At 33.5% G+C, this 13451-nt stretch overlaps 1 protein-coding gene across 1 annotated transcript; it reads right to left on the minus strand.

Annotated features, from left to right (window-relative positions):
- Positions 1-1308: 1308 nt before the first annotated feature.
- On the minus strand, positions 1309-13214 carry LOC107630113 (oxysterol-binding protein-related protein 2A). The gene is made up of 11 exons (XM_088501416.1): positions 12517-13214; positions 9835-10206; positions 8334-8430; positions 7405-7847; positions 6855-7010; positions 5563-5730; positions 5313-5453; positions 4794-5021; positions 4563-4676; positions 2776-2966; positions 1309-2024 (listed from the first exon to the last, which is right to left on the minus strand). The coding sequence occupies exons 1-10, from the start codon at positions 12964-12966 to the stop codon at positions 2787-2789; spliced, it is 2349 nt and encodes a 782-aa protein (XP_088357542.1). The 5' UTR covers positions 12967-13214; the 3' UTR covers positions 1309-2024; positions 2776-2786.
- Between the last annotated feature and the right edge of the window lie 237 nt (positions 13215-13451).

Below are 13451 nucleotides of genomic sequence, written 5' to 3' on the forward strand. Positions count from 1 at the left end.
TGGTGACACTTGAGTTGTCAAACTCAGTAGTTGATTGAAAATTGGAAATTGCTTATTGATTTGGATCCCTCTAAAGCTAGTCTTTCCATAGGAGTTGACTAGGATTTGAGAAATCAAGTTAATTAGTCCACTTGACTTTCCTTTATTTAGTAAGGGTTAACTAAGTGGGAGCAATAAACAATTCTCATCACACCTGATAAGGATAACTAGGATGGGATTTCCAGTTCTCATACCTTGCCAAGAGTTTTCTTAATTATTAATTTATTTTTCTTGTCATTTAATTTACTTGTTCTTTAATTCAAAAACCAAAAAATATACCTTTTTCCATAACCAATAATAAATCATACTTCCCTGCAATTCCTTGAGAGACGACCCGAGGTTTAAATACTTCGGTTATAAATTTTATTGGGTTTTGTTACTTGTGATAACCAAAGTTTTTGTACAAAAGGATTCTTTGTTGGTTTAAAAACTATACTTACAACACGATTATTTTTATAAAATTCTTTACCAACAGAAAATCCGTTCGTCAGAGGGCTTCTATGTCTTTAGTTCGTGGTTTTCTTTTATTAGAAACTTAGGGATCAATAGTTATTTTTATAATTTTTATCAGTATTTATTAGTCTATATCAATACTAAATTATCTTTAACAAATAAATTTATTAATTTATATATGTAAATTTTAATAAATATAAACACAAACTATATTGACTTATATATATAAATTTTAATAAATATATATATAAATTATATATTTTGTGTACAATTTTTTATAAATATAAATATAATTATTATTGAAAATATAACATGGTGGTTCTTTCATTCATTTTTTTTCTTTTATTTTTTCTACTGTTTCTTTTTTTTTACTGTCACACTGCCAAAAAAAAATGATGTTGATGCTCATTAATTTAGAATTATATATATATATTTTTATGGTAATTTTACGATTAGCTATTTTAAAAAAATAAAAAAATTAGGCAGGTCAGCTCTCCAATTTGTTGGCCTACTATAAAGCCGAGCAAATTAGATATCTAAATATATTTGAGTCGTTCCACCCCCTTTTTGAGCATACTTAGATGGCACGGGTAGTCCGCATTGCCACTAACCCTTAGTTATTATGTATTTATATATAAAAAAATATTATTTAATATTTTATAATATTATTTTATATTTTGACACATATTTATTTAAAATTACAACATTTATTATATGTAAACTTTCACTAGCGAAAATTCAGTTATAATCAAATCATCAAAAATTCTTACCTAAACATTTATCATCATCAAATGCCACCAATTTTGGCTATGGGAGTGTGTTGAATATTTGGTATTAAAGCTTTATATATGAAACAAAATAGTGATACACTTCCAAATTAGATATGCATCTAGTTATTTATTTTTTTGGAAAATGCAAACAAATATAAAATAAATGGATAGCCCTTTTGGCCATGACGCCTAGCTATATATCAAGGATAAAGGAGGACAAACTTACATAAACTAATACCCCAAATTAATTAATTACACATACTAACAATTAAGAGAAAACAAGATTATGACAATCTAAAATTACAGATGACACCCTAATCTAACAACTGATCTAAAGTTGAATAACTTGCTCGATCATATTATACGCTCATCTAGACTATATGAAGACCAGCCTCGGTATGAGATTTATAACTCCAAAGCTCTTCTTTGCAAGCCAAGATCAGAGCTGTGTACGTGGAAACTCCTTGGTACGTTAGGTCAACAAAATCATAACTTCATTCAGCAGTAATGGCCAATTGAAGTCATTTTGAACCCACATAGCAACTTTTAGGTACGACAATTGGTTGAAGTTATTTTTTCTGCAACTTCTCATTCTCCTTGTTTTATGGTAAAATCACAAGGGCTCTCTACAAAGAGCCTTATTTTTCAGTAGTTCTCTTTTCCAAAAGGCTAACTCTCCCTTCGGTTTGGTGTAAACCATACTCGCCATGCAAGAAGGTTCAAGATAAACCCGCCCAAGAAATTCGCATTCATTATTATTATCTGCAACAAAATTAGCGTGTTACTGCCAATGGTGGATAGCGCACTACCTCTAATGAGCTTATGCTTCTGCAAAAATGTTCTTTGAATTTGTAGCTGCTTTAAGTATCCAACTATATTTTATTTAGTGAAATAATTGGCAATTTTTCGTTCAAACATTTTTTTATAACTAAACAAGATATATTAACACCTAAGGATGTGCACAGAAAATAGTTTGTCTTTTAAGACCTAAGGCATGTCTCTCAAGAATTGTATTGTACATATATGTTAAGTAGGGTAAATTATTTTCATCTTCTCCAAAGTGGAATGCTAGGAAGGGGATAATATTTTTAGTGAAAAATACAAAAATAAAAATTGGTTAGTATTGACCTAAATATAAGATAAAAAATGTTGATTACCTCAAATTTTTATTTCTAAAAGCTATTGGGAAATTTTAAATAACAAAAATAATCTTATTTAGTATTTTTAAATAGACTAGAAGGAGTTTTAAAATAGCTTTATGAGTGTCAGCTGGACAAGAAGTGAAATTAAAGATTAGTGTAATAAGAATAAATTATAAAAAAGGGTAAACGTAATTTATTTTATTACGACTTATATGAAATACTATATCGACCGTGCAATGGAAAGCGGATATATTTTTAGTGACATCAATGGTTAGGTCGATGTATACATCATGCATGCATGCATGTAGAATGCATACATCATGCATGCTTAGGGAACTAACAAAAAGATTAGGAGCGTTTGTAGAAGTTACCTGAACAAAAATCAAGACGCATCCAATGGTTCCCCAGTGACTTCATTAAATTCACCAAATATATCTGGGCATCCATCCCATTTTCCTTGAGCTCTCGTTTCCCAATACCCGCCAATATATCGAAATGTTCCATTTTCACCTTCTTGGTGGAACCATTTCGGCTTCCAACCACTTTCTTGTATTTTTCGTGACTGTATGAAAAGCATGATCGTTTAAATATATGTATAAAAAGAACTTCAATAAATTATAACCATAAGTTATCGGTGGAATAAGATCTATAATTAAAATAGTTGTTTTAAGAAAAATTCATCTAAATAAACATACTTTGGACCATAGTAGTAATTTACCAGAGTTTGGATTCTCGAAAGAAGGAAAAAAGTTGGGTAAAGTGATAAAGTAGAGAATAATTATCATTGGATTAATTAGGAAAGATGCACTTGAAATGGAAGTTGTCTATGGTTTGATATTCCCTAACCACAGCAGAATGTTAAGTTCTGGACTTCTTTATATATGGTTTTGATCTGCTTTAGATTTGTATGAACGATGATGAATTTATTTATAAATTTGTGATTGTTAAATTTTTCCCAGAGTGAGTAATTCGTAATCTGGGCTGTTCTCTCTTTTCATTTGAGGTGGAGCCGCCTTGGATTTCAGCTGTGTAACAAAGGAGGATGTAGTTTCGAGAGTATTAGTGACAAGGTTCCCTGGAATTAATTCTTATTCTCTTGTGAGTGATTTTGGATAAATTAGTTGGGTAAAATGCGTGAAATACTTTAAATGGACTTTCAAAATTGAATATATGATATTTTGACTTAGTTTATTATAAACTGTTAAATTTAAAAGTCATCATATATCCAAATTTTTATTATTTTAACTTTTATTGATATTTTATGTCATGCAAATAATTTTTTGACATTTTTTTATTTGAGAAACTCTTGGAGCCAACAACTTTTAGTAGTTTTGGCCATCATTTTACGATCCAAACACTAAATTATTTTTAACAAATAAATTTTACTAAACAAGCTTATGAGTTTGAGTTTAAACCTAGTCTATCTACTTCCTGTACGATGAAATGTATAACATTGCTTGGATGGTTCAGATGTGCAGTTTCTTAGCTTTCCAGTTTCCAGTAAACTGGGTTGTTCTACAAGGAGGGTTTAATACATGTAACAAGCTAAAGTGCTAAACCATAGTATGTTTTGGCTTGAGAAAGCGTGTTAGACAATAATGAGGGTATCTTCAAATTAATTTAAAATATGTATTAAACTATGCATTCCTTTAGTTATCTAACTGTTTTTGGAATGAAATGACTGGAAAGAAAACAAGCAGAAGGAAAATGGATAGAAAATGACAATTTCCTTCAGTTTGCAATGAAAAAGAAGAAAAGTTTGTTTGTGGATCCCACACACAACTTTTCATGGCAGCTCATCGAAGAAAATGTGCCAAAGCTCTATAGCATAGTTGTTATCCGAAAACTACTTACTACCCTATGGCTATAGTCCTATACTCCTATGCCAAGAGCGCTCTAAGTTCATAATTTTTCAAGACCAGTAAAACAAAGAACTCCAATTAACGCTATGTCCTATGTGGTTGGCTTGGTGTATTTGGATTCATGGCCTTTTGTCTGGGGTGTTTTTTTATGTTCTTTTTCTGCTTTAGAAAGTGAGCATTTATTAACTATCAAACAGAAAAATAAAAACAAGGAGGCGGGAAAGGAAAAGATAGAATGCATGCTTGGTTCCTTTATACTACGACATAGAAAAGAAGTTTCATTTGAAACATAGTACCATTCTTTGCCTCTTTTCCAATCTTTGTTTCTCCATATTAGCCTTCTCGTATTCCCCATTCTCTAGATGCCGCTGATCTGGCCTCAGCCTGGAATCAGTGGGCGGGAGTTTCTCCTTTAATCCGTGATCAAATACCGGGGATCAGAAGAAGGAAAAAAATGGGCAATAACAGACATATAAAAGAAAAAAAAGCACATCACTACATCATCATCATCATCATCATCGTAATACCTTGAGTCCTGGTGTAAGCTCGTTGAGTGTGATGGCAAATGATGTCAAATTGTACCGAGTGAGATTAGTGGGTGGCATAACCCTTTTCCACAACAAGGTTGAATCTGACGAATTGAAACCTTTTGGCTTCACATTCACATCACCATTAACATAGTACATGCTGTCATCCCACTTGCCAAATAATGTGGCAACTTTTTTCCCCCTTAAATCTTCAACAAATCCATTCACCTAATTTCACATAGAATGCATGTTTATTTTAACAAGTCAGGTAGAAAGGACAAACAAGTTTCAAACCCAAAAAAAATAAATAGAAGGGGTGACAGGGTTATAGTTTTTACTTTTTACATTTGATTCTAAAGCTGATTCTGACATAAAGTAAAAATTTTCGTTTCTTATTACAAAATCATTTCTAAAGACTGATTTTGAGAGTTATAAATCTAACTATCAGAATTAGCAAATCAACGTTACCACCTCCCAAAATTTTCCCAAAAAGCGCTATTAGGAACTCAGCACACTTACCTGATGAGGATTTCGGTCCAGAATCGTCTGTTCTTTGAACTTGAGTCTGATTGAATACTGGCGATTGCCACGAATGTCCATGTTCCCATGATGATCACAATATATTTTTCCAAGGATAAGATTATAAATTGTTGTCGTCACCTATATTAACAACAACAGCATTTTTTTTAGATATAATCTACAATTTTACAAGCCAAGTCACTAGTAAGCGCGGATGATATTGCAAACAGAGTGAGCTCAAGATTTGCACCTTGCTCCAGTGAAATGTTTCACCGTCATCAAACTGAAGGGTAAGAACTCCCACCGGGTCAAGTTGAATGGACCTTCCCCAAAACTTTGAACGGATGTTGCTGTCAGCCCAAAACTTCCATCCTCTACCTTCACAGTGGCACGCAACTACAGTTGGATGGTGGCTAACCTGTTCAATACATCATTTTTTGGGGTTAAAATAATAAAAATAAATCATACATTTAAGGTTAGGTACAAATCATCTTCATATGTAGACAAAATACGCAAATACATATGTGGAATTCCATGCAAATGAATGTGCATAGTTGAGCATATTATATATCATGTTAAGGTCCTACATTGCATGAACAATCCTTTAGTTATTTTTAGGAGAAACTCTTGGGGCCAACAATTTTTAGTATTTTTGGCCATCATTTAACCAGTACAAACACTAAATTATCTTTAACAAATAAATTTTACTAATTTATGTCTGCAGACTATGAAAAATAATGTGAGTGTAAACTGTATTGATTCATGTGTATAAAACTCTGGTAAATATAGATGCAAACTATAAACTTCTTATGTACAAACGTATGTAAATATAGGTACAAATTATTACTAGCAAATAATGATAATATTTGCTGGCAATGTAGCATTGCTTTATTTTTAAAATTGAGTTAGACTCGCTTACTTTAAGGAAGTCTGTCATGAAATGAAAAATAATTTTTAAAAATACATAACATCTAATGTATTCAAAACTTAAACTATATATGTTTTTTATAAAAACTTTTTCAATAGATAATCTTGACATATGTCTTTTATACCTGAATTTTTAATTGAAAAACAATTTTTTTTTAAATTATCAAAATTTGTATTCAATGCATTGAGATTATTAAAAGTTTCAACCATTTGTCACCAAAAAAAAAAAGTTTCAACCATTTGAAACCAATTTTGATATAGAACCATTGGAAACCTTAACTTAGCAAAATCCGCTATAGTTATTAGGATACCTACAAAGGTCCAATTTGTGTTTCAGGCTTAACGGTCCCCCTCTTAATTACTTGTGTCCCACTTCTCAAGATAAACTGAATAAGTTGCTTTATGTTATTGTTTTCGAAGTTTGCAACTCAAAATTGTCGTATGAAAGTCACCATCATATTTATACGATGAGAAATGAGTTATCCAAACCATAACTCGACCAAAAGTCATTTATAGCAGCGAATTTGAATACCAAGTAAAATACCACTGCTGGCATAACTGTTAGCAGCATATATCTCGGCCAAATATCGTACTAATAACCACTAAGGCACTAACCTTCTCAGAAAAGAAGCGAAGTCCTTTGTCAGGAAAGTCAGCCTCATAAGTTTCCCCTAACAAAGGATTAAAGGGTTTACAATGACGCCCTTCAGATGAGGCATATCCAGAAACTGCAAATGCGGCAACATTCAGTGCCCTAAGGAGACTGTTTCCCTGAAAATGAAATCCAAAGGGTCCAAGGGTCAGGTTCAATAGCATTTAACTATGTTACCTTCTCGGTTAGAATTTAACTTATCTCACATTTGATTATTACTAAATGTTGCCAAAATGTGAAATTCACTATTAAGTCAAACATCAACAATTAACAAAAAAATGAAAACAGTAGTTTACTAGTTGGACTTGTAAAAATCACAAATTCACAAATCCAACAGCATAAAGCAAACTACTCAAGTGGATTCAATATAAATCTAACATAATTACCAAAAAATTGCTAACAGTATAACCATGTTAGAGGGCTAGGAGGGTGTAAAAAATATTTCATTCATTTCTATAAGTAACACTAGATTGAATTTGAAGAGAAATGGCACAACCAAGAGCATTATCTTACTGATTTTCCATATTCATAAGCTCGGTCCAGAAGGTAAGAGTACTCCAAGTCCTCGAAACACTTCTGAAGTGACGATATTGGTTCATTAAAGTACACAGGAAGACAAACTCGTGTGAGATCTTTGCCCACATTGTCTTTGATCATTGACCATAAACTTACGCCCTTCTCTTTCTCAACAGGATCTGGAAGCTTTTTCCTCCTAACTATGTGAGGGTATCTGAAACTATTGATTGCCTTCTCAATACTAATGTTTTCCATATCAATACATTCTGTGTTTGCTTCTTTAGACCCGTTCACTTGGTCCAAAGTTCCTATTGACCCACACCTAAAACCAGGTTCTGTAAAATACTCTCTAGTATCATAATATGAGATTTCATCTTCATCTGACACTTCCTCCAACTCCTGCTTCTCGATATCATCAGACGATTCAGTTGTACTGCATTCTGAAAACCCGAAGTAAATGGGAAAAATAATTGTACCAAATTGAATGTGTATATTCAAGGCTACATAAAGATTCAACTTGAACAAATTTAACCAAAAACTAACTTCCAAAATTAGGAGAGGACAAAATGGCATTTGATCCACGTAGGCAGCAATTAGTACATGTATGGTCATTACACCATCCTAAAAGGAAAAATCAGTGATCATGGCATGTTTTCTTTTTCAAAATTTTATTGATACATTGAACAAAAACATTTGCAAAACTTTTGCCCCAATAAGCCATACAATAATTGCTTAGAAATAAATGAGGTACAACTGATTGTCACTTTACAATGGTCTTTAGCAGAAGGAGAGAGAAGTATAGGCACCTAAGATGACTGAAAAAAAATTAATATAGCCGCTTTTTAATATTTCAAACAAGAAAAATAAATTTCACAGCCTGAGTATATATATTATAATGAGGAGACAAGTGACATTCAAAAGCGTACCGCTATATTTTGCGCGTCCTAGACTTGAAAATCCATTCTTTGTCAATTGGTATTCACCATCATGTATGGCAGAGGCCTCAGGTTCAATATTAGCTGCCTGAGTATGATCCAATAATAAGGCTTATCATAATAATAATAATAATAATAATAATAATAATAATAATAATAAGGAACAAAAGCTTCCAAATCTATAAGCTGAAGACATGCTCACATGCAGAGGGCAGCATAGTAAAAAGATAGAGGATGTATAAACATGAAACGGGGATAATGGGGGCGGTGGGGATGAAACAAAAGTGTGCTTCAAAACAAATAGTACCATCAAACAGAGTCACCACTGACATGACTTTTTAGAAGAAAGTTTAGAAAAAACAACAGATCAGCCAAAAATGACCGAATGCACCAAACATATCATGTGGTCTAACATAAGCAAATTGACTAAGTTCTTGTATGCATTAAAACAACTATACAACTTTAGTTTGAATAGCATCGGTACAAGTTTGTATCTTATCTCATAATATGATGCTAGAGCCACACATATTTTAATCAACTATATATCTGTGTCTTTTATAAATTAAACTGATATGCATTATGGAGTACAGAGATTATTATGCCATAATGTATCAATAAGGAAAATTCAAAAGTTTCAAACCGTAATTAACTTTTATGCATTGACTATCAGCCAATATAGAATTACAAGAAAATACAAAGCTATCCAAGTTAAGGTAGGTCATTGGCCACTATAACAACCATTAATCACGATTAGTGACTTCCAATTTTATAGATCCTTTTGTTTACACTACTAGTAAAGCAATAGAAATTAAAAGCACTGTGCAAGACCAAAAAAGCTGAGGTGGTTTATACAACTCCTAACAAGCGTGACAAGAATCTGATTACTAATAAGATTAAAAATTGGCGAAAAAAATTTAAAATATTTCTCGTCAGATTAAAATTAATTTTGCCGAGCCATAAAATGAACTGGAAACTTTATTAATCAGGTAAATTTGCAGTTTTAGAAACCATGTTTATCACTTAAGATGTAATGCAAGTTATTGTAGCATTTTGACTAACTGAATATTCAAGGTACGACTACTTGTTTAGACACTCAAATCGGCACGCGGTGCTAAGTGTTTGTTTGAATTAATTACTAACCTACATTCATCACTGATATTTACTTGATATATATATATATATATATATATATATATATATATATACTTATTTTTGCATACCTTAATCACATGTTGATTTCAGTGTCTGGAGGGCATAGTATCCGTTTCATAATAACAATAAAGAAAAATAATAAAAAAAAAATATCTTCTTCCAATGAAAGTTTTGACAAGCTGTCTCGGTATTGATCCAGCCAAGATCCGACCCACCATAATAATAATAATAATAATAATAATAATAATAAGGAAACAATTCACAAGAATACAAAAGAATTGAAATTCATTTCAAGAAAAAAAAAGACAGTATTAAATACATTAATTAAGAAATAAATTACCTCCAACTGCCTTATTGTATCAAGCAAGTTCAATCTCTCTTGGCACAGGATTTTAAGCTGCCCTTGTAACTCGTTGAACTCGGAGAGCATGATTTGCTCACAGTCCTTCACGAGGGTCTCACTGGTACCTTCTTCAAGCAACCGTTTCTTGAGCCTCTCGGTCGACACAGACACATGGTTTGGTGCGAGAGAAGATATGATGTGATCACTAATGAGTGGTCTAAGTGATGGATACAAGCCACGGGTTGACACCAAAGCCTGTATCCAAGCCACACGGTCCCTCCTCGAATCGGTTCTCAGATGGAGAGTCTTCGTTGCTGTAAATATATAGAACCTCCTATCATCTGACTTACTCTCTCTAAATGACGAGATCTGTTATAATAACAAAGATATCTTTAGTTAATTATGTTTAAGAAAATGAATGGTAAACAATATTTAAAAAAAATGATGACAATATTTAAACAAAATGATGATGGGCACGATTTGTAAACATGAATGAGTCAAACACTAATGACGTAACAAACTACGATATTATTTGTCCACAAGACAAGTTTATTAGCGTAAATTAAAACGAAACACTGTATATAAGAAGGATTATGGAGCAAGCATGCTAGCGCGATAAGTGTAATTAAGACACTATTGAGAGAGAGAGAGAGAGAGAGAGAGAGAGAGAGAGAGAGAGAGTAACGATTATAAAAAGATGGAAAATGAAATTGCCTCACTTCTGGGTGCTATGATGGGAATGAAGATACTAGTATAGTACAAAGGTTAGAATAAATGATTCCAGATGCAAGGTTGTAGTGATGATGATGATGATGACGATGATGTGAATTGTGAAGAAACAGAAACTTATTACTGTCTCCAACTTTCTTTTGCCTTTACCTTTTATCCGGAAGAAGAAAAACTAGTCCTTGAATAATAACATTGACCTCAAACAGTAGGAGCACACAATATATATAAAAGAAATATTCAATTTATTCATTTAAATATATTGAACAGGACAATACCCCACTACCATAGTGGTAAGTCCCACCTGTTTATATATATTTTCTGTTGACAAAGACAAAAGATGGCCATTCGCATATGTTTTCACTTTTTCTTTATTTTTCAATCATATATAGTATATTAAAAAAAATTGTTTTTCTTTTTCTATTAGTATTTTATATTTTTTCCCACATTTCTAAGGTTAGCTTTGAGTTACGTCGAGGCACCACAATTTACAAAGAGAGACTTGACGAAAAAACACACACAAAGTCCAACATCCCTAATTACCTTTTTCCCTCCGATTACAGCACTGTTATTACATTTGTTTTTTCTGCTCCATAATATTTAACGCGTTCAACTTCTAACTTCTAAGGCTTGCCGTTATAGAAAAAAAGTGAAATAGAACAAAAAGTCGAAAAGGATATGACCACCGTCCACACGCAAAAAAAAAAAAACATAAAACAAAATAAAAAACTCGAAAATAATATAATAATTAAAAAATAAAAATCTCTCTCTACCTGAATGGCAAAAGCCAAAGCAAGTTAACCCGGAGAACCTTTGAAGTTAAAGAATGAACAATTGTGTGTTTCTTCTCTACAGGCCCCCCTCTTCCTTTTTTATGGGTGTTCACTGTTTGAAGCCGAAATGGCAAGGGATAAGGTTTGGTTTTAGTGGAAAAAATGGAGAAGAGAGAAAAATTAAGGTCATAATAATGGAGAGAGGGGGTTGGGTGAGGTTGAGGGTGAGGGAGAGGGGTAAGTGAGAAGAAAGAAAATCCCATTCCAACCAATGCGGATGAAGGGAATGCAGATTGCAGAGGGTGTTGATGTGACCGCAAAGTTAATGCCGTAGGGCTAAATTCGTAGGCTATCCCTACCCTTCTCAGCCACCTGTTGATGTGACCCACTATTCATTAACAACCAGTTAAAACTGTAAAACAAACTTTGGGGGGAAATGAAAAATCACGGAATCCAGAAGAGAGAGAATGAGAAAAGCTAAACATTAACGCAAATGAAGCAAGGATTTTGCCAAAGGAAGATTGTATGAACCCGCGGGTTTCCACATTACTCCTCGGTCATCAAGGAACCCCTCCCTTAATTTTTCCTCTCTTGTGTTAATTTGACCTTTTTTAATCACTGGCAGAAGAACAATCTGAATCTGAAATCACAGTTGATAATTTTCATGGTCACAAAAGAATGAATGAAGAAATCAATGAAATCCTCTTTAGTCTTGCCACTGCCTTCGTAATTACGTATTTAGTCTTTTCTTTTCTTTCGCTTTTAAAAAATTAATATAAAAATAATAATATTAAAATTTTGAAATAAATAAAATGTTTGCCTCTACAGGAAAGTTGCAGGGAGGTAGCGCCAAAACGATGAACACGACACTGCTAAACCAAGGCCAATACCTGTCCCACACTATAACGGGCGTTTCAGATCACACTTCTAAAACCACCATTCCATTAAAACAAAAACAAAAAACAAAAAACAAAAGAAAAAAGAGTACCTCTCTCTCATTCAAAAAATTTCCATAAACACACAAAATTTTAGTTTAATAACAACAGCCAACACAAATAAGATATTAGTAAACTCCACTCATATTAATAATTCAGAGTTAGCAGTGTACGAATCATGAATGTAGTTCATATTTACTTAAATATTTTTATATTTATCTATTGATGTATTTATTTTATTTTACCTTGAGATGGACAACGCCGGAGGAAGAGGGAGGTTTGTGGCTCTTGCGGCGGATGGAGGAAGCAGCGGCGGCACCGCGGTCGAAGCGAGCGAGGCGGTTGGCGGAGACTTCGCCGATGAGGTGGACGTCGTCAAGACGAGGGAGGAGGTTGAGATACTCAGGCCACCGGATCTTAGCGTAGGAGAGGACGCCGTTGCGGAGGACGAACCACCGGGATCTCCAGCCCTTGCCGTAATTCGTCCATTTGTACAGTACTCCCGCCACCGTCTCCTCCGGTCCACAACATCCTCCTCCATCAGATCCGCCACCCGCCGCTGCGAAACTCGCCGGCAGACTCCTGGTCCTCGACAGCGCCGCCGCGTCTGCCGCCTCCGGCGAGTCACCTCCGCCACCGATCCCTGGACTCTCCAGCGAGATGCAACACAACGGGTGCATTTCCTTCACTCGCATTGTTAAACAAATAAAATAAATCCCTTCCTCTTTACTTTTTTTTTTAATTTTGTTATATCTCTTTTTCTCTTCTCCTCAGTTCTTCATTGAGAATGAAGAAAAGAGAATGGCCCGAGGTGAATGAAATGAATAATTTAGGGTTCTTAAAGAAAAGTGAAAGGGTTGTATGTGTGTGTGTGGGTTGGCTTTGGGGAGTGATAATGAGAGCTCTGAAACTGAGAGAGGAGTTAGATCGAAGGAGGTTCATTAATTAATTAATAATATTTATATTTATATATTAAAAAATACAGAGGAGCTTATACGAGAAGCGGGGAATGAGGAAGATGCATTAATTAAATAAAATTAGAAAATAAAATAGGAGGGACTGAGGGAGCATATTAAAATTACCAACTAGTACTTCTATGTTAGTACCTTTGCTAGTGCTAATAGTAGTTTATTATAAGGTTTGGTGTATTGAACCACATAAAGGAAATTATAAAAGACGT

This window comes from Arachis ipaensis, chromosome B1 (assembly GCF_059453495.1).
Source record: "Arachis ipaensis isolate K30076 ecotype BB chromosome B1, ASM5945349v1, whole genome shotgun sequence".
NCBI lineage: Eukaryota > Viridiplantae > Streptophyta > Magnoliopsida > Fabales > Fabaceae > Arachis > Arachis ipaensis.

What these genes read in the sequence shown, in the direction of transcription:
- LOC107630113 (XM_088501416.1), bottom strand. Translation starts at nt 12,966, where the DNA reads ATGCGAGTGAAGGAAATGCACCCGTTGTGTTGCATCTCGCTGGAGAGT. An exon ending in CCGGCGTTGTCCATCTCAAG is followed by an intron (nt 10,207 to 12,516) that starts GTAAAATAAAAT and finishes TTATTATAACAG; the next exon opens with ATCTCGTCATTTAGAGAGAG. An exon ending in AAACATTTCACTGGAGCAAG is followed by an intron (nt 5,454 to 5,562) that starts GTGCAAATCTTG and finishes TTGTTAATATAG; the next exon opens with GTGACGACAACAATTTATAA.